Source organism: Schistocerca gregaria, chromosome 3, assembly GCF_023897955.1.
Source record: "Schistocerca gregaria isolate iqSchGreg1 chromosome 3, iqSchGreg1.2, whole genome shotgun sequence".
Classification (NCBI taxonomy): Eukaryota; Metazoa; Arthropoda; class Insecta; order Orthoptera; family Acrididae; genus Schistocerca; species Schistocerca gregaria.
This window is the reverse complement of record NC_064922.1, coordinates 554,799,362-554,822,257: the sequence shown is the minus strand read 5'-3', so window position 1 is coordinate 554,822,257 and position 22,896 is coordinate 554,799,362. Positions and strand designations below refer to the sequence as shown.

At 40.7% G+C, this 22,896-nt stretch overlaps 1 protein-coding gene across 1 annotated transcript in view; it reads right to left on the bottom strand.

Moving 5' to 3' along the window:
• LOC126354146 (low-density lipoprotein receptor-related protein 4) overlaps positions 1 to 22,896 on the bottom strand; it is a 765,275-nt gene that overhangs the window by 55,087 nt on the left and 687,292 nt on the right. The window contains exons 25-26 of the mRNA XM_050003556.1: positions 14,407 to 14,600; positions 5,550 to 5,853 (exon numbers count right to left, since the gene is read on the bottom strand). Coding sequence (XP_049859513.1) covers positions 5,550 to 5,853; positions 14,407 to 14,600 — 498 coding nt within the window. The remainder of the gene's footprint in view (positions 1 to 5,549; positions 5,854 to 14,406; positions 14,601 to 22,896) is intronic.

The following is a 22,896-nucleotide window of genomic DNA, read 5'->3' as shown; positions in this document are numbered from 1 at the left end:
TACATGATTTCGGAAGTTGCAGAATCAAAAATTAACCCAACAAAGGAGAATAAATTACTGATGACTTAAATCCCTCTTATGTGTTGTGTTTATTAACCTTATGGAAAAAATGCCATAAATTTATGCACCAATCCAATCTTATAAAATGGATGTATGTGTGTTTTCCATATCTCCTCCTAAACCACTGGGCTAATTTCAAAAAATTTGACACACATATGCCTTACTGTCAGGCAACATTTACTAAAGGGGTGAGGACCACCCACTTATCAAAGGGGTTGAGTAGGGAGTGAGAAAGAAGCATAGCCTGCAACATGTTAATTCTCAGACTTTATTCACTCAGTATTTGGGAATGAGAGCACTTAGGGACTTGCAACAAACTTTACACATTATTTCAAAAAATGACGAAAGGAAAAAAGTTTATCAATAACTACTTTCCCACTGTTTATGTAGTAAAAGTGTCTCATGATACAACAAATTATTAATCCTTTACTACTAACTCTATTCACAATACATTTTGAAGGCCGTATGCACATATAGCACTGAATGTAATTCTAATATTATACCATTGTACAACATGTAGTTCAGGAGAGACGATGTCATAAACAGTGAAGTGCGTGAGAAATGCCACATCATGTATTAATTTAAATTTATTACTTCATTGCTACCATAATTATTTTCTCTCCAAAAAATTGTCTCCAAAATTCAGGTGCATTTTATACTCAAAATCAATATGAAAATGCCCAGTCACTGACTTAAAATTACTGCCGGTCTTAAAAATGGTTATATATCTGATGCCATGGGAAACCTCTCTCTATCAGGCAACACTTGATTCAATTGGCAGCAGCAGTGCACTGATGTACCGAACTTGAGTTGCAGTGATTCACAAGCTTGGTAACACAGTCTTTCCCCTCCCCCACCATTACAAACCCAGAACATTGTCTAGCCTATGATGTGTCACTGCAGTCTACTTGAACTGAAAGTGACTTGTGTTATTGGTAACAGTACAATATTTTTATTAGTAGCTAGTTTCGTAAAGGAAAAAAACTGTAAGTAATAACACATGCAGAAGAACATGGAAACAAAGCGGCTGAGTGACATTTTGGCCCTCCATCAACAGAAAAAAACCACTTGTGATTGGCGGGCTGGTAAAGAAGAACTGAAAAAAAAAAAGAGGAAGGCTAAATGTGCAAATAGAGGACTGAATGCAAAATGGCCAAAACTAAAAGATGATGTATTGAAATGGGTTCAGGGACACCGTCAAACTGGCATTGGAATTAATACAAAAATGACTCAAATACATGCTTGGAAGCTAAAACTACAGAGGAACTTAATGAAGTGTGATATGCTTAGCATGCGAACCAAAACCAAATAATTTCTGAAAACACCAAAAGAGTATGCAGAGAAAATATTTCCATTGCTTTCTTATTCAACATCAAAAGAAAACCAGTGTGAAACTAAGCCAAATAGTGAATTCAAATGAAACTGCTCTCACATTTGATGTTCCAAGTAACAGAACTGTTGCCATGAAAAAATGCACTACACTGTTGTCCCTTCATGTTGTTGTTAATGGTACTGAACTTAATCTAACGATCATTTTCAAGCACAAAACAATGCCAGAACCTTCTGAAGTACTGCCAGATGTTGTTGTTCATGTGCATGACAAGAGTTGGATGGACAAGGCTGGTATGAAATTATGGATTAACAGAGTGTGGGGAAAAAAGGAAATGAGCTTTACTGAAGAAGAGTTCTCTTCTTGTGCTAGATCAGTCTGACAGTCATTCAAAAAATTCTGTGAAAGAGGAACTGAGACACAAGAACACAGAGCTTGCTGTTATTCTGGGAGGACTTACTTCACAATTGCAACCTTTTGATGTCGTGATAAATAAACCATTTACAGTGTATATGAGAGAGGAATGGAACAAATGATGATGGATGAATCTCAATATGAATTCACACTGAAGGGAACTTTAAAATGAGCTACAGTCAAACAAGTATGTCAGTGGATAAAACAGTCATGGTCTAGAGTGAGGAAAGACATTATTGTTAAATATTTCAAGAAATGCAATGAAAGCTCTTAATGATAGTGAAGACCATCTTATATATGAAACGGGCAACAATGATGATGACGTGGGAGAAGAACAAGAGATGAAAAAGGAAGTTCAAATGATATTTTTCAGGGATTTTAAAGGTCGGTTCAGTTTTATAAACTAAGATTTTTTTGTCTGGCTATGCAATCTAATAATAAAAATAGTAAAAATGTTATCTTTTAAAAAAGTTTCTGAAAAATTAATGTCTGTTTTATAGTTCATAAAATATGGTATTAACTCCATTCACAACACGTTTTGCAGACAGTATCCACATATGCCGCTGAATGCATCTAAACAATTATATCACAGTACAAAACATAGTTCAGGAGATATGACATCATAAACACTACGCACAAGGCCAGATGCTGCATCAAATGGGCGTGGATGCACAGCTATAAATAAATACCTGGGCCAAATGGGGTTTCTCTGCTAGTAATGAAGTAATTATTGGATGGAAAATGTGAAGAATAATGTATGTTCCTAAATTTCAGTTTGATGTCCCAACCTGGACTACCCATTGTTTAAATTTCATGAATGATTGTTTTGAAACATATCTTGGGTTCAGTTCTGATGCAATTTAACTCGTAGGGGCAGGGGTGGCCACAGAAAGAGGTGATACACAAAAGATAATTCTGTAGATTGCAGCAACTTCAACCAAACTTAGCACACACATGAACTACCTCTTTCAAAAAAATTGCTGTAGAACTGGGACACTCCTAGCACTATTAAGGCAAAGGCTACAGAATATAGGAGAGAAGTGGGTGACATGCATGCATAACTGTAGAAGAGATAGAGAAATTTCAATCAAATTTGGCACAAATAAGGCTTCCATCTAGGAAAAAGAAGATACTGCGGAGGTAGGCTAATACACACATAGCATCTCTGCATGAGTAGTAAAATGTCACAGGCAAACATAACTCTGGAATACCTGTAGCAATTTCAACTAAACTTGCCATATACATATGACTTTTTATCTGGAAAAATTCTTGTTGGAGCAAGACTCCTCCTGGTAACTTTAGGGAAGAGGTGCTGGTGTGAAGTAGGGGACATGTGAAACCACAGTTTTCAAGGTTGCCTGGCAGATTTAAGGCAGTCCTGATGATATATTTTAATGTATTGTGGGAGGGGGTGGAGGGCATATGTCTCACATGAAACTCTTGTGTAACAAGAGAGATTATCTGTCAAATAAATCGTATTTCACATTTTTTGCCACCTAATATAGTACAACAAAAGTATCTGATATTGCCCAGGATATACTGGGTGGAGAGGTAATCAGCTCTCCAGTGTGTAGTTTAACTGTGATATGGTCACCTATCTTCAGCAGAGATCTTCCTTGTGAACTTCCTTAAGTGATGAATGCAGCCAAATGACTGCAGTATTTCTGGAAGTCTCCTTATGAATATTTTTGTGTTTATTTGATTAGTCTCTGAGCCCTCACCAGCAGGGCAATGGAAGCTGCTAGGTTCTGTGACAGAGACTCTTATCATCCCACCGGGGAAAGAGCTTTTTCCTTCTCCAAACAGATGATTTGAGGATGGCATAACATTTGTAATTTGCTCAGCCACCTCTTGGACACTGAGTTTGATTCAAATACAGAAAATCTGCTATATAACATGCATTTTACTTTGCTTACTGCCCATTTTGGCAGCTTCATAGACTGGGTATTCCTGGCATATTAAGCTACATAGAAAAATGGTTAATAGTGGTTTGATCATTTCAACATGACTGGTCCTGTCAAGAAGCTGATAATTGCAGATAAAATGATGGTATTTTGGAGCAAATGAAAAGTTATGGTAACTGCCTGTAAGTTGGTATGGAGAGAGGTGGCTGAGTTGTGACAAGTGGCTTTGACAAACATACAAACATAATCAGACAACTTTGCTCTTTACCCAGTAACCTTTTCTTTCCTGTGAAGCTTGTAGTCTTTTAAGACAGGAGCAGCAGATGTTTTAAAAAAAATAAAGCATGTAATCAGATGTCTTGGCAGACATTCTGTTGTGATGTCTGAGATACAGACATGGATAAATCAATTTAGGTTGAAGACTGTGGAACTGTGGTGGGTTTTGTACTTAAAATGCTTTTCATTACTTTGGAGAGAATAGCAAACTGGCGAATTAATGTCAGTATAATAGAGAGGTACGCTTTACATGAACATTTTCATCAACAAGTGATGGTAGATATGTCCACTGCTGATGCCTGTGTGAATGCATCTACTTTTAATGTATCTGTAGCAAACACACAATAGTCTCTATTTTCAGTTGGATGCTTTTCTGAACTATTAATTCACAACGATGTGCTCCAGGACAAATTTCCTGCTATTGGCATGATCTATACTTGTGAGTATAATGTGACCTTTATTCAGGCCCTTCTACCATGAATGGGATTGCAATATACAAGCCTGCTTCCATACATGCCTTGACACATTCAGGTAAGATAGTAGAGTTAAATATCAAAATAAAGGCACCAGTCTTCTCCAGTTGTCTGTCTATTCCTTTCAGTCTGCACCTTATATTTGTAACACCATCATCTGTCCACCCTCATCATAACTATCTAGGTTTACAAGCATGATATTTCACATCATACATCTTGCCTCAGATTAAATGCAAATAAGGTATGGAAAGGTCTGGCAGATTTAATGTGGTAACTGCTACAACAGTAAAAGGTAGACTAGGAGAGAGGCATTACTTATCTCTAGGAGAAATTTGACTCTATTCTGTGTCAATTCACAAAGGTGTCTTCTTTGTCTCCATCCAACAATGATTATGCTTCGAAACAATATTATTTATCTTCAGTCAAATATTTGGAAAAGACTACTCAGGAGGACTAACTTCTTGAGTTGTTGGGGGTTAATTATTAACTGTGGTACACCCATTCCATTGCAATATTTTGGTTTTGAACTTAAAGATTCCAAGTCTGACTTCATTAGTAGTTGGGGAATTATATGTCCCAAGTAGCTGGGGAACTACAGGTATACACAAACAGTGCAATGCTTTTCTGGGTAAGCCTGATAAAATTTGGTTCAGGTACATATCGAGACACATTCACTGTTTGACACTCTCTGACGCTGAACTATGCCCAGAGTTTATGATAATAGAACAATGGTGGTGTTGAGCAGTAGCCAATTAAGGGTGCCTACACTGGACATGCCCAAACTAGCTGAGCTTAATGCAGAGAGCAACTTGAAATGAAGGAAATTTTCTGATTTTCCCAGCATCTGTTTTCCTTGTCTTGGTAAGTACTAGGAGGGACAGCAGGAAATGATGAAAAGTACATTTATTTTGTTTGTGTCACCATACAGTGTAACTTCATTCAAATGATAAAATTTGAAATTATTTGATACACAACATGCACACAAAATTAGACACACATGTAATAAATCTGATTTACCTTAATACAGCATCTGAGCAAATCTCATTTACTTATTTGTACCTCGATGTTTTCAAAAAGTGCTTATGTACTAACCTGCACAGACCTTATGTCCATCAGCCCTTCCAACTTCTCTCTAATTTTAACATTTCCAGAGCCTGTTAGCTTGTCAGCTCGATGTAAAGCCTCAGTCTCCCAATCTGTCCAATATATATGTGACCCCATGATCACTAATCCATATGGATGGGGGACATCGCTAACAATGACACGTCTATCATTGCCATCTAGATCTGAACTTTCAATGGTATTGAGTTTTCCATCATTCCAGTATAGACGATTTTCTGGGCGATCTATTGCAAGGCCATTTGGCCATATTAGTCCCTCTGATATCAATGTCTTCCTGAAAGAAATAGTTCCTCTTGTCACTGACTGTTGTTGATGAGCTTTCAAAGAGGCATAATTTTCAAAAGCAAGAAAGAAAGAGACAGCAAAATATTTTTTTCCTAAAAGAGAATAATGGCTGAAATTTTATGAAAAAAGTGTTCTAATGGCTTAGACTAAAATATGAATATAAAATTGCAAAAATACTATGTAGTAAACGCTGTAGTTTTAAAGAGTCCAAAGATTTCTGTCTATTCATTTAGTCTTATTCTGACAACTACGAACAATTTTTAATTTCTTTGCATTGTTTCATGATGGATGTAAATTCTAAGAGTCATCACATTCTCTGGCACTTCTGAACCTGTTTCCAATCCATCTTTTGTGGTGTGCCAATAGGATCAGTCTAAACAATGATTGTTCATTATGGCATTTGGAACACAACTTTGTATGGAAATGAATCTTGGTCAGTGGGAAAACTAGAAATGATATTCAAAGCGTTTGGGATGTGGTGTTACAGAAGGACACCGAAAAGATATGAAGTGAGGAGCTTCTCTGCAGAATCAGTGAAGAAATAGCTAGTGGGAGATATTAACCAGAGGGAACAATAAGATTATAGAACATGTGTAAAGCCATCAGCATATAACTTTCATCATACTTAAGAGAAATTAGAGAGCAAAAATTTTGGCAGAAAACAGAGACTGGAATATATTTAACAAATGACAGAAGCCAATAAGGGTAAGTACTAACATGAGATAAAGAGATTTACACAGTAGAGGAAACTGTGGCAAGCTGAATCAAACCAGAGGACTGATGATCGATAAAAAGGTTTAGTGTGACTGCCTCAGTCAATGTATAGGATTATTTTGGTTGTTGTTGCAAACAGAATATTATTTAAAGTGTAATTTTAGATGTCCAGTCAGTATATCAACCGTACTTTACTCTTATATGACATTCAGTTTGAGGATATTACTGACAATAAAAAATGTAGAATATTCAGCATTTTTAGCAGCCACTGAGCAGAAAATGCTCCACTATCTTCACACTTACAGCACACAGTCTATTTATGTTAAAATGAAAGCAGAAGACTATGTGAACACAACTGTGTACTGCTGTCATTTGGAGTACTAACATTATCATCTGAAGCTTTTGAAACAATGTGTTCAGTTTACTATCTTCACACTTACAGCACACAGTCTATTTATGTTAAAATGAAAGCAGAAGACTATGTGAACACAACTGTGTACTGCTGTCATTTGGAGTACTAACATTATCATCTGAAGCTTTTGAAACAATGTGTTCAGTTTACTTTGAGGAAAATAGACATATAACTTTCCATATCCCCACCCTCCCCCACATTTTCACACCATAATATCTAAATCTGAGGAACAACACCCAATGAAATCTAAAACCTAGAAGAGTAGTTGGAGAAGAGGGGTAGGAGACTGGAGTCCAAAGTATTTCACATCTCATTATACACCTCTAGTCTAACATGTGAAGAATTGGTTAGGGCAATCTCATGAAGTAAATTTCTGACATTTGTGTATTATTCTTTAGAAAGACAACAACAACAACAACAACTACTACTACTACTACTACTACTACTACTACTAATAACTTCTGAAAGAAACAGATTTTTTCATTTTTCTGTCTCTCAACTGTACATACAATCTTCAAATATATTTGTAAATATATATTGTTCCATAGCAAATTAAAAGTACATTTAAAATGACACAACTGAAATATTATCTTTTCCTTTTGCCTGTAAGGAACACCCTGTGTCAAAAGTGCTCTTAACGATTAAAAAGCTGTACAGATTACTATTGTGGCGTGCAGCGCCGTAAATATCGATATTTGTAAAGAGTGTAAGTGTGCTATCTTTGAGATGGAGAGTTTTGGATGATGTTTTCCGCTAACGGGGGAGTTACCCTCATGGACTTGTATCGGTGTAGACGTGAAGTGCTAATAAATTGTCATATGAGAGAATACTAGTTGTTTACCTACAACTATCACCCAATTCCCTCACTGGTGACCCCGTTTTGTGTAATACGCATTCAAGTTACGGCACGAAGTGTTATTTACGCGCCTACCGCGTCGGTTTTCTTTTCGCGATCGCGAGGGCCGGTGTTTTAGCTTCAGACAATGGCCTTTCAGCACTCACCGCCGCCCGGATCTCAGCAACATCTCTCCAGCATCCCTGCCGTCATAGTGGATATGCCGCGAGATCCTTCGGAATCTTTCAGCCCGAACATGCAGTGGAATTCATCGAGTGCAGCCAGTTTCTGCCAACCGCCAACGGTCGCGGACTCTGGCTTTGTTAGCCTAGACTTTTCCACGTGTTCTCCACAGAGTGTTGTTCGGAACATTCCTACTCCTGTGTCGAACGCACAATTCAATACAGTTCGTGGTGTCGAGCGGAATCTTGCCACTTTGGAAAATCCAGCAGTAAATTCAATGCCGAGCCAGTTCCCGCCACGTGTGTATCCTTCCGCGCCGGTTAGTCAACATGTGCTCAATGCTCGCCAAACAGACAATATCACATCGAGTGTGCATCCTTGTGGACATGTGTGGGATCCTTGTGTTGCTCATAATCAAGTCAACAATTCTGTGCTGGACAGTAATTACCCGGACATTTACAACCACCCCCACCATTCACGGCCGAATGAATACAGAGTGCATAACGGACATTCACCGGCGTACGTAAGTACTAGCGGCTTCTCTCCGAGCTATCTAGTCAATGAGAATGCACATTGTGACTACGATTCTCACACTGTTCGTGCGTCCGTTGCTTCTCAGCCGCCCCCCGGAGTCAAGTGAACTTTGCGATACCCGCATTACAGGACGCCAATAATTCGGACACTCTATCTTCTTCGTGCTCTACTCCCATCCGAAGAAATAGGTGCACCTCCACAGTGACTGCTGTGCCGAATCTGCCGAAACTACCAGACTTCAAACCCGCTCACCCGGAATTTTGGTTCAACCTGGTTGAGCAAACATTCAATGTCTGTGCTTTGGACGACGACGCGCGCTTCGTGTGCCTCATGAACCACCTTCACGACCGCGTCGATTTAATTTACGATCTGGTCAAAGCACCGCCCGAAGCAGAGAAGTATGCTATGGCGAAAAAGACGATACTGGAGCGCGTCTCAAAAACCAGGAGAGAAAACGTGCGACAGCTAATTTACGAAGAGCGTCTCGGCGACAGGTCTCCGTCCTAGCTGTGGTGGTGCATCCGCCTTCTTGTCGACGAGCAAGTTATGCCTGATGACACACTCGCAGAAATCTGGACAGAAAAGCTGCCTCTGCCTGTCCAGACTGCAATCTCTGCATATGAGGATAGGCCAGTAAATGAACGTTTACGTGCCGCCGATAGAGCTTACTCCGCCAGGCAGCGTGAGCTCCACGCACTGCATTCTGGACGTGACCGCACTAAGAAGCTGTCCAACACCACGCCCTTGTCTGGTGCTGCTAATAACAAGTCTGTTAAACTAGCCGCCCTACCTGCACCTCCAGCTCCACCCAACGACAGCGCACCGGCCTCGGTGGAAGATTCTGGATAGCATACTCCGTCACCTAGTTACTACCCACAGGAGCACAGGCCCGCTCAATCTTACTGTTTCTTCCACGCGAGATTCGGGGAGGAAGCACGCAAATGCCAGTCGCCGTGCTCTTACCCAAACTCCAACCGCAGGTAGGCAGCGGTGCCACCTCCTGCGACATAAACAACGTGCACCATCCAACGTTGCATTCCGTTTTGGACAACAACAGTAAGTGTGGTCGAGTCTATGTCCGAGATTTACAATCGGGTGTACGGTTTCTGGTAGACACTGGCGCAGATGTCTCTTTGCTACCGGCTCGCCTAGCGACCAATAAAGTGCAACCGCACAAAACAGTACTTCGTGCAGTGAACTTGTCTACCTTACAGTGTTCGGGTTCTACACTGTATACAGTGAAACTTTCGCCCGAGTGCAAGCTGAGGTGGACGTTTTTAGAGTCAACAGTTGAAGAACCTATTCTCGGAATTGATTTCCTCAGGCACTATCAGTTGTCACTAGATTTTGGGAAAATTCTGTGTTTTACCCCCCACTGAACAAACATATTCCTTTCGCTCCGCCGAGTGACAGTTCGGCTAACACCAAACATGTGCGCTGGGCTAAGAAGTGCCCAAACCTATCTTGGACAAACGAGTGGCTAGCGGAGCGCGCCGAGTCTCCGAACTTGCGGATGGAACGTAGGGAAATGCTGTTGCATCCCCGCGACATACATCACGAGTTGACCTCCACACAACAACGCCTCGCGTCACTACAAGCGGACGACTCGTCGGCTACAGACAAGGTTAGTCCGTGCCAATCTGGTGTTCCCGTGCCCGCACACATTAATGACAATGTTGTGAACTCTGCAAACTGTGTCAACATTCCCCCTTGTAATGACAGTGTATGCCTGTGTGCTCATGTTCCATGCGTTTCGAATGAACAATTAACCTCCCAAGCCCGTGGCAATGAAATACAGCCGTCTGCTGTTAGGCCACACCCACTCGGGCCTACAGCGTGCGTAGCGGCATGGCCCACTACCAAAAACCAGTGTACCAACCTCGCCCAGGTTAACATGCGTGCGTTCGCTACGCAGCCTTCGAGCGATGGGCACGCCTCAGCGCCACAGCTTTGCTTGCCTGCCACCGCCTGCTCCGCTTCACGGACATCTGACTGTTTTGCCGCGCCACGTATTGCAGTAGTCACTAATGGCACAGTTCACCGGTTACGTCTAACCGCTGGGCCGCCCATATCGCAACGCCCACGCCGCCTCAAGCCGGAATTTATGAAAATTGCAAAAGAAAAATTAGATGATTTATTACAAAAGGGAATAATTGAACCTTCTTCCGGTTGCTGGGCTAGTCCTATCTTGTTTGATCAAAAGAAAGACGGTACTTGGCGTATGGTCGGAGACTATAGGCGTTTAAATGCCCGCACCACCATTGATAAATACCCGGTCCCACACATTGCGGACTTCAATCATGCGCTCGCAGGTGCAGAGTACTTCTCTGTTTTGGACTGCAAGCACGCATTTCATCAGATCCCCATGGCTCCGGAGGATATTGAAAAGACTGCCATAACCACTCCCTTCGGGTTGTTTCAATACAAATTTATGCCGTTTGGGTTGAAAAACGCCCCCCAAACGTGGCAGCGTTTCATCAATCAAACCTTATCCAATTTAGACTTTTGTTTCGTATACATGGACGACTTATTGGTTTTTGCTCATACTTTGGAACAGAGTAAGGAGCGTGTTCAAGTCGTGACAGACACGTTTGCAGCTGCTGGCATAGAACTGAACAATAAAAAGACTCAATTGCACCAGTCATCCGTCACATTCCTAAGTTATGTTGTGTCGTCGGACGGTCTGACACCACCGCAGGACAAGATCAAGCCTGTTCTTGAGATGCCACGCCCCCAGACCTATAGGGAATTACGCAGGTTCATCGGAACAGTTAATTATTACCGTAAACATTTGCCAGCTGCTTCTGCGGTGCAGGCACCTCTCACAGATGCACTCGCAGGCTCACAAACTTCCGGCACCCGCCAGGTCCCATGGACACCAGACATGGACAAGGTATTTAACGAACTCAAACAGCTGTTGGCCTCCACTGTCACTATTGCTCACCCACGTGCGGACACGACAATGTTTATCACTACTGACGCTAGTGACAGTGCTGTCGGCGCAGTACTGAGTCAGACATACAATGATGTTACAACACCCCTGCAGTTTTTCTCAAAAAAGTTAAACACTGCACAGAAGAAATACTCAGCATTCAACAGAGAATTACTTGCAGTATACGAGGCCATAAAACACTTCAGAACTGATGTTGAGGGACGAGATTTCTATGTGCTCACTGATCACAAGCCGTTGGTTCCTGCGATAAAAAATCCTTCGTCTGATCCGCCCCCACAACGCTTTCGTCACATCGACTACATCTTGCAATTTACAAATGACATTCGCTACATCCAAGGAGCGGACAATGTGGTTGCTGATTTTCTCTCGCGTGTAGGTGCTGTCACAACCTTAATTGACTTAACAGACCTACCTCGGTTGCAATCGGAGGACCCTGATACCATGCAGTTGATTTCGGACCACAGCTCCTCTCTCAAACCGGTACGCTCTACTTTCCCCGGCATACCTGAATTAGTGTGGTGTGATGAATCGACTGGTACGTTGCGGCCGTTCATTCCTAAGCCCCTTCAGTGCCAGGTCTTTGACAAATTACACACATTAGCACACCCCGGTGTCAAAGCTTCCACCCGTCCGGTATCTGAACGGTTTGTTTGGAGAGACATGCGCCGCAACTGTCAGTCTTGGGCCCGGACATGCTTGTTGTGTCAACAGAACAAAGTTTCCAGGCACACTTCCCCATCCCTTGGCTGTTTTGCCCAACCGCCAGGCCGGTTTCATCATGTTCATGTGGACCTCGTAGGACCTTTGCCCCCCTCCGAGGGTTTCCGTTACTTGTTTACAGCCATTGACAGGATGACTCGGTGGGCTGAGGCCGTGCCTATTCCAAACATTACCTCTGAGACAATAAGCCGAGCATTCTTAGACTCGTGGATCTCTAGATTTGGCTCACCTGTTTACCTCACTACTGACCAGGGACGGCAATTTGAGTCTTCAGTTTTCTCCGATTTATGTAAAATGTGTGGTATTGTCAAAGTTCATACTTCTGCATACCACTCCCAAAGCAATGGGCTTGTCGAGCGATGGCATCGTACCTTAAAGTCTGCCCTGCGTTGTCATGACTCACTATGGACAGAAGCACTGCCCTTGGTGCTTCTTGGCCTTCGTGCGACTTTCAAGGAAGATCTCAAGGGTTCCGTAGCCGAGTTTGTGTATGGCCAACCGGTGGTTTTGCCTGGAGGATTAGTCGCTCCCACCCCACTTCCTCGGCCCTCCGAACTCCCTTCACTTCTCGAGCGAGTGCGCTTGCACTGCAGCAAACTTCAGCCGCCACTTCCAGCTAGTCATACACCTCCGCGCGTGTACATACTGCGCACTCTAGACTCTTGTGGGTATGTGTTTCTCAGAGATGACTCAATCAAAGCCCCACTTCAGTCACCCTACACAGGTCCTTACAAGGTTGTCAATAACATGGACCTCCTCATAAAAGACTCTGTAACCACAGTCTCACTCAACCGAGTGAAACCAGCTTTCATTGAGCCTCAGGTGGACCCCCCTGATTCGGCCCCTATCTCTTCCAGTCCTACTTCAAGTGGCCACTCATCTTCTCATACCATACATTCGGGTACTGATTCTCCACAGCGGGCTTCTTTGCCGAGCACTGCTTCTTCTCTGCTCTCATCTAATTCGAGTGGCCAAACTTTTCGAGGCTTCACTCCTCCCAGCCCTCGCAGTCGAGCTGCCAGCCACTTGGATTCTACCATTGTGTCACCATCTTCGTGTGACAGCTCTTGGTCACGCCGTTCAATCCATGTGGGCTCCTCGTTGCCTTCGGCCACACTCCCTCGGCCGTCAGTTGATCACCCGAGGTTGTCGCCTGCGCAGTCCAGTGCACCTGCCACACCCCTCTCCACAAACGCTTCTCCCTGCCATGGCTTCCCCACACCTCCCTGCCGCCCCACCTGGCTCGTACAGGTGCCACCCAAGAATTCACAACACATGTACATCCTGATGACGTACATAAATTATCTGTTGTTGTTGATGGTGATAAGGCGTGTGTGTTACTCTCGTGTGACAAAATTGAGGGAGGAAGTGCAGAAACTCGTGTGGTGCGTCGCTTTAAATTAAGCACAAGTGCTGCGTGTGGCAATTTGCGTGCCTTTGTTAGGCCTTCTGGCAAGGTGATTCTCCGCCTGCCTGCAGACGAAGTGCTACACCTCCACTCCAGGACAGGACGTCGTCTTCGGCCGCCGGCTTCGCTTGCTGATTTTGCCGTCGACGTACCGGGTTTCACCCCCCGGTCTCCTACCAGTCGACCACTTCCGCCTGACGCTGAAGAACTGTATGTTACCTTCCTAACTTCTCACCCCCCCTCCCCCCATTCACAGGGACGTACTCCATACTGCGCGGGGGGGGGGGGGGGGGGGGGGTTGTGGCGTGTAGCGCCGTAAATATCGATATTTGTAAAGAGTGTAAGTGTGCTATCTTTGAGATGGAGAGTTTTGGATGATGTTTTCCGCTAACGGGGAGTTAGCCTCATGGACTTGTATCGGTGTAGACGTGAAGTGCTAATAAATTGTCATATGAGAGAATACTAGTTGTTTACCTACAACTATCACCCAATTCCCTCACTATGAACATTCTACATCAGATTCATGGCACAAAAAATTTACTGCACTGAATATGGAGTAGCATTAGAAGGACAAACTCCACATATGCACTGAAGAATTTTCTTTGTAATCATTGTGTGTGTGTGTGTGTGTGTGTGTGTGTGTGTGTGTGTGTGTGTGTGTGTGTGTGTGTGTGTGTCATGTAAATATCTGGACCTTCTCTTACATAACTGTCAGGCTGCTGAACTATAGGACAAAGGTGGTTAGTGAAAACAGTAAATACTATGAATTTTATATGAGGATACCTGTTCCTTCCATCCATGTCAGCTTGTTCTATTCTGGCATTCTTGCCCCAATCGGACCAGTACATAAGACCTCTACTATAATGAAGTGTTATGGCTCTAGGAGATTCCAGCCCTGACCACACTAGCACTTTTCGGTTACGCCCATCTAGTTCCGCTACTTCAATGCTATTGCGGCCTGCATCAGTCCAGTATATCTGCAATAAAGAAAACAAATAAAATGCTGTATCATAAATGCTTCAAACATTAGGCTCATACAATGGAAGTCTGCAAAAAATTGAATCCCAGACACAAAATAATTTGAATTATTAGAATTTTTCTTGTCACTAAAAATCTGATCCATGCAATGCTTTGTTCACAAAAAGACACTACATCTATATAGTGCAATCAATCATTCTCTGCTTATTTAAACAAGAGTTTCTTGCATCTTCACAGGACATACACATGCCCCCCCCCCCACCCCCCGCCCCCGCCTGGCACACACAAACTCCAAAGTAGGTTTTTTTTCACACTTGGTCTCCTGGAGTACACCAAATACAAATTTTCCTTTGAGGCTTTCAATTTTCGCATTTTGTTTTCACATTTCTCTAGATCAATCCTTATTGTTTTATAAAAAATTAAGTATCTCATGTTCTTTAAGTTACATCACAAATACTTCTAACATTTGATTCACAGAATGTAATTCTGCAAGACTAAGTGAATCCTGTTCAAAGAAAGAAGGCAGGTGTGTCAAGCATTCTGTTTAGAAAGAGATGGTAAATACTTTTCAGTGGCATATTTATGCTTTTTTCCTCTCCGTTCCACAACACATGATGCAGGAGTTCTCTCCTCCAGCTAATAACATTGGCAAATGCTCATATTGCGACATTGTTCCTGCTTCTAACACTCTCTTGATAAATGAAACTGTTGCTATAATTTGTTAACATAATGTGTGTGCATTATGTAACACATAATGAAATCATTCCTTCTCTAGCACGAAAATCGATGCTAAATGTTCTATGCGTGCCTCAAAGTGCACACAACCGACAATACTGCCAGAATGATGCAGTTGGCTGGTGCATCATGCTGTGTACTGCCCCTTGCTACTGCACATCATCCTGATATGGTTTAACACTGGCACTGTGCACACTGTTGTACTATCATTTTGAAACCACATTCCTGTGGGTAATCTACAGCACATCAGTCAACTTGCTCATTTATCTGCACTTTAAACTAGACAAGGGTGGGGTACTAAAATCATATGATTTCTTTATAAATAACTTGGTCTGTTTGCAAGATACAATTGATATCCATATAAAGAAAACAAGATATATGCATGCAGTCAAGCACAGGAACACTAATGGTTACATGTGGAAGAACTGAAGATAAATTTCAGAAGATGTTGCCCACCATTTCTGACACATACTCTGAGCCACTGTCAACACTTATCCATTACACTTTCTAACAAGCGGACAGTCCAAACTGACATTTCAAAACCAGCCCTAAAATTTTTTATACTGAAAGAATATGCTGTCAGAAACACAATGCCAGAATTTTAGCTTCTAAAACACATTTTTTAATGTTGAAGTTTGCCAAATTCATAGCTCTCCAGGTGGCTGGAGGAAAGTACACCCCGCTGTGGCTCTAGTACACAGCGCATGCAAACGATGGCAGGCACACATCCTTGGCTAACATTATATCAGTAAACAGATAACACGGCACATTGTGATCATAATTTTTAAGGTAAATTTCACTTTTATTTGATGGTTTCTTTGATACGATTGTTCACAGTTACTAACTGTTTGAATTTGCAACTCATTTAATATCTGTAATAATTAGCACTTGCCTTAGTGGTATCGCTAAATGTTAACAATGGATATAAAAGCTAAATGTTAACAATGTATATAAAATTGAATTACTTTTCTTTGTGAGTCCTTCATACAGTATATGTTTGTTAATAGCATCTGTCTTTGTGCAGCTTCTGGAGTTTCACAGTAATGTGAAATCCAATTATGTCTTCAACCTTGCAAAGATGAACTATGAAGAATGTAATATGCAACTGAAATCACCTACTTCTTCTGTAGACCTACATGTGTGTTATTTATTAGCTAATTTCTTAGATGTTCATTCAAATGATGTTGACATTTTGTTAAAAATTTTGGGAACAGTCAGAACAAAAACTAAGTATCTTCCAAGCCCAAAGGAAATGTGTACATCAACAGTTTTCACTGAAAAAGTAAAGGCTGCAAACTGTTTGGCTAAACGAAGAAGGGAGAAAACACTTAAACTTAAGCAGTGTGCAAAGTCAATTTCATCTTGTAAAATCAAAACATAAACTGTATAAATGGAAGAACGATTTACATGAAGTATGACATATGCATCAAAAAGAAAATCACAAAAGTGTGAAAGGAAACTTACTTGAAATATTTAGAACTGCTTGTGGGACTAAATGCACCTTTATCAAGGAAGATCTATGAGACTGCAGTTCTGAATTGCAAGTGACATGCAAATTACTGATTTCCAGGCTTCTTCGACCTTGTTAAACAGAGCCAGAGAATTATTCAGAAATAGAAGTCATAAAAGTACGAAGTTTATCTCAAGTAAACTTGCAGAGATGTCACTAATAGGTAATACTGTAGAAAAATTCATATCTAACATGAAGATGAAGCTTCTTGCTATCTCCTAAAATGTTGTGTGTAAATTCAATTAATCAGGTTTTGTGCATAATCTGTGTGCCAACTGCATTGCTTTTCCCACAGTTTTACATTTGTCTTCAGGAACATCAAAGTAAATTAGAACCAAAAATTTAAAAATTGTCCGTTTACTTGTAAGACCTTGTAATCAACGTAGCACGATCTGGAAAAAGGGGAGAGAATCATTTTCCAAAATATCTTCCTCCCATTTGCATAAAATAATTCATTGCTTTGGAGGACAATGAGAAGACTATTAGTGCAATTTGGATTCCACCCGGAACAAATAGTGTGATCCAGCCTCTTGATAAAAAAATTTTCAAGAATGTAAAGCAGTTTTCAGAAAATTGTCAGACAATACAATTTCCAATAGCTCTTTGTTATTTCAGGTTTATCAGTGGAACACTATTGTTAATCTTCAGTCATTTCTGCATTGTTAGTTTGTATCACCACATTCTACAAATTTGATCAGGTATGCCCAGTATACAGCACAATTTCAAGCACTTGCAGGCAGTAAAATGTGGTAATGCACAGACATATATGGGTCTGTGAGTTAGTGCTTGTTAAAATGCTCATTGCCAATTAAAATGTGCCTTTTTTGAAGTGAAAATTTATGTTAAGTAAGAGAAATCTACATTGTTTTGGGTTGAGGAAACCAAACAAAGAATATGTTTGGCACCACTGCCTCAAGCAAGCTGCTTGAATTTGCCACGATATGAACTGACGGGCTAACTCCAATGGTAAATACCTCAGAAATGGTGCAATGTATGAAATTGTTTTGCTAACAGTTATTTCTCAGCATAACGTTCCCTGCAACACCCTTACATGTTTTTCACACTGTTTCTGACCACCCTTTATATAGATGTACAAGGTGAACTAGAGCAAAAAGCCTGTTGACTATGAAATGATTATGTGACTTTCACTAAGCAGTTAGTGGGAAAATGCTAACAATGAATTTTGGGACTTTGTAGTTCAATGTGCTGTGCGAGATTATACTTGAGAAAGATAGAATGATACAATAAAAAGAGACATGTAACTGCAATAGAAGATATTAATGTTTAAACAGTTATTGGTGAAGAAATTTTGACCTAAGAGTCAATTAGAAGAAAAACAATATTTTTACAATGTAGTAACAGGGTTGCCACAAGTTCCTCCAAGTGAAATTCCCTGATATTTCCCTGATTTCCATATAAGTTTTAGAATTTTCCATTACAAATTTTTTAGCATTTTTTCCTGACAAATTTGGAGATCTCAACAGTAAGTTCTGATGTATGCCAACAGTCTGTCTTTGGAGCTATGGTACACGAAACAATAGTGCAAATGAGGAAATACCTAAAAAAACTTGCAAGCAGATGGCATTCCTTGACGTGAGTAAAAATCTTAACTACTAACATCAACATATTTTGTAATGAACTGAGTTTAGATGGAGAAAGCAACCCAAAAAGTATATGTGTTTCATTAAGACCACTGCTGTTGTTTTATTTCAATAAAACGAAGCATATTTGGTGAAAAAAATATGCATATTCTTGGAGTTGCAAGACAGATTTAAAATACCTTCACTGATTTCACAAAAAACCTCAGGAAAAAGTAGGTCTCTTGAAAGAAGTGCCTAGGGCAGGGAAGAATTGCATTAACCAACACTGTAGGTGACTGTCAATAACATGCTGGTTCTACTATGTTCGTTACTGTACATTATTATGCACTGTGTTTATCTATTATTTAAAGGTATTGTGTAATTCTTCTTTTGAGGAATATATGAGTACATTTATGAGTATGCCAGCGACTGACACAACTTTTGTCTCCTTATCGTCCATACTATCTAACATATAAACTACTTTTGAAGTGCCAAGAAAATGTCCATAAAACACCAGACTGTACAATGTACTTATGGTGAGACAGTCACAATTCCTGAAATGCATTGCCCAATTGCAATTGCTGAGGCTTGATTGATTAATTGTTATGATTTATGGTACAAAACAGTGAGAGCATCACTCCCGTGATTCTGAAGTTACTCACAGAAGAAAGAGCATCTGCTAAAAGTGGATGGATCCAGTAAGGGGAGTAAAATTATAAAATAATGAAATTAAAACCCACACAGAAAAGGCATAGAAGGTGTGACCAAAACTAAAAACTGCAAACAAGGCGGTCTATCCATGAGGGTCAAGAAAAACATTACACCTGAAAATAAAAATCACTTTCACGGAGGAAAGTGAGGACCACTTCAACCATCCGTGAATCACCTGCTAATAATAAAATTAAGGATTTGGGAAGACTAAACTGAGCAGGAATGGCCAAAAGAAGGGGAAATTCCATCACTATGTGGGATACTGTCAGCCTGACTCCACAACCGCATTATGGTGGTGGTTCGTTATGCAGGAGGAAACAATGGGTGAGCCTGGTATTATCAATGCATAGACAGCATAAAACAGTGGACTCCTTCTGAGAGGAGCAGAAGGAAGAGCACCAAACTGCAGTAGACTCCTTGATTGTGTGAAGTTTCTTGCTATGAGCAGATGCTACCGAATGGGAGCTGCACCAGGTGCAAAAATTGTAACCTACAATGCCGGGGTAACCACAGCTCCAACAGGTTACAAGCCCAAGAGTGTGACACCCTATGCGGTACCTTTCTTCTGAATCTGAGGGGGCACTGAGTGTAGTGACAACTCGAAACTGGAAGAGCCGGTGAGATAAAAACTCACGGATAGAATTCAGAAGGGGGCCATTGAAGTGCCAGTCATGGAGGGTAACTAAACTTTGATGGCACAAAGCCATGTAGTATGCCTATGTAGGTCAAAGAAGACTGAAATGAGGTGCTGGCAGTTAGTAAAAGCCTTTCAGAAGGTTGTTTCCAATCTGAGTAAATGGGCAGTTGGTAATTGTCCTGCCCAGAAGTCACACTGATACAGGGCAGAAGCCACCGAGGTTTGAGTACCCAACATAATCTGAAGCAAACTATCCTCTTGAGTGTTTTAGAAGGGACATTTGTCAGGCTAATTGGATGGTAGTGTACCACACAAGATCATGGGCATGCAAAGGGACAGATCAAAATGTCGAGACTGTCACAAATTCAAACAAGAAAAAATAGAGGATGCAAATGATGAGGACTAGGTAGATGGTAACAGTTATGTGAACAAATCAGTTGATATGTTTGATTGGCCACAAATAAGGAAAGAACCAAAAGAAGCATATGAGGTAGAGTCAGAGCTCAAAAATATGGTAGAACAAGAAAGTAGACAACCGTTGAGTGTGATTGACTTTTTAAAAATGTTGTCTGATCAAATCAAAACACAAAACATCTCATCGGATCAAATGGAAACACAAATCAGAGGTCTTGACAACCGAATTGCAACCCAAGGTAGCAATCTTGAAAGTCAGCTTAAAATGCAGGTTTGCCATCTCAAAAGTCAAATGCAGTTTCTTAACACAAAATTAAGTCAACAGATTGAACAAGTAGACCAAAAAGTAGGTACTTTAAGTTTTACTGTTACTCAAATGAAAAATGGAATTAATTACAAAAATGAAAAATGAGCATGGGTAATATGCCAGGACAAATTAATGACATTAATGAAATGTTTGATGTTGAAATCATTAACATCTATAAAATAGAACTTTTGGTAGTGACGAAAGTGGATGAAAAAACTTTTGGTCTGAAAAATGAAATAGTTGGCAAGTGCAAGAATGAAATCTCACATTTGAGAAGAACAGTTTCAGATACTAACAGTTGTTGATGCATACAGAAGTGTGATCAAAACACTTCGCAAATTCAAGGAAAAATTTCTGACCTCGAATGTAAAATACGAGACAGGCATGGTGTCATTATTAACGGAACACCTCTTAACAAATTGTTGGAAGGTGAGGAAAGGTTTGATCCCATCAATAAAAATAATGGATGGCATCCATTAGATTTCGTAAAAAATTGCAAAAGAATTTTTTTCTGATTATTTATCTGATCAGGAAAAGATAAACGTGATGATTTGTGCCTTGGCAGGTGATGCCAAGCACGGGGGAATTAATCTGAATACTGAACAAATAACTTTTGATGAATTTAAACCAAAATTCAAAGAAGAATACTGGTCTGAACAAAAGCACAATTGCTTGTGGTGAGAGTTTATCATAGCTAAACTCCATGTTAATAGGAGCAGGAATTCTTTAAGAGATTTCTGTGAGTACTGGTACTGGAAGTTGACACACTTAAGAAGTAGACAATCATAATCAGAAATTATCTGGTAACTGTGGAAAAATCCCCCAGAAGATTCTAAAAGATACATATGAAACAACCACTGAAGCTTCTTAGCATTCTAAGAAAGGATAAAATATGAAAACCACTGGCAAGGAAACAGGGATAACTGCCAGAATAATTCTAACAGTAACATCTGTAATCATAATGAACAAAAAGGCAACGATGGTTATCCCATCAATGTGATTCAAAGAGGTAGAGGAAACTCTGTCAGTCGAGGTAGAGGTTTTTTGCGTATGAAATGCACACCAGAGCGATATGGAAAACTGAATACCACTAATGTTGAGGGTGTAACTGACATGGAAAGAAATTACAATTACTTGCCCAGACAAAATAACTTTTACCAAAATAATCACTGAATAATGAAACAGGAAATTGTTCGCACGACAAAGTGCGACACAACACCTACGACAGGTGCACATTATGGTGATTTCCTGATAGCAGGCAGCAAGCACGGCATTAGCAAACTTATAAGTTATCAGAGAGCAATGACCTCTGCTGGTCCAAGAGAAGCTGTGTATGAGGTGGCAGAACAGAATGTAAACATCGCAGTTGATAGAAGTGAAACTGCTACGGCAAATAATAGTAAAGAGAGGAATGATTCATAGATGCATGAGAAGGCACGAGTAGCAGTACAAATAGTAATGTAACTGCTGAAAAAGAGTTTTCAGAGGTGACAAAATGATGTGTGCAGATGGACAATCTGTATAGGGGTCTCACACAATGTGAATACGAGTATTTTAAAAAGCATATGTGGCCAAAAAGTTAGCTGAAGGTAGGAGAGATAATAGGGACATCGATAAGGTGACGTGACCCAAAAATAAGGAGGAAATAAAAAGCGCAGCACAATGTTCATGTGCAGCCAATAAAAAGGGAGTTATGGATACAAGGATGTTAGAGCACAAAATCCTCAGCATTAATGCTATCAAAACGCAGGAATTTGAAGACTATGAAAATGTAGACAATTGTCTATGCGATCTGGAAGACACGAAGATTATATGAAGTATGAAATAATTGTGGATGTTATTAGAGCTGATGAGGATGATGGCTCATCAGAAGAAAACTGCGAGCCTGAATTAATATCTGATAAGTCAAAAAATGAACTTAATGCCTGTCTTAGAAAAGCATTCATGTTAGAACAAGAAAGTGAAATAGAATGGTCAGATCTGGATGTCTGCTCAGAAGACAAAGATTTTGGTATATCTGAAACCAATGAAGATGCAACTAACTGCAACATTGTACCAACCAATGATGATGTTTCCAAACAAAATTCTGACGTCATTACTCAACAAAGAAAGAAAGAAACACCTGATGATACAACACCATTTCAACGAAGAGTTCAAATAGCTAAAACTTTCAACTCAAGAAACTGAAGAAACCACCTGACATAGGCGATCTGCAAGGGAAATAGGAAGGTTGTGTAGAACCTATTGCCACCATTGCTCAGTACCATTCAACCTCCATGAGGAACTACAGCAGGAGCTTCATCACCTAGAGGCTGAGGGCATCCTGATCCTGGTGCACCACAGTCATTGGGGTACACCCAACATGGTCCTTGAGAAGCCGAACGGAACTCTTTACGTTTGT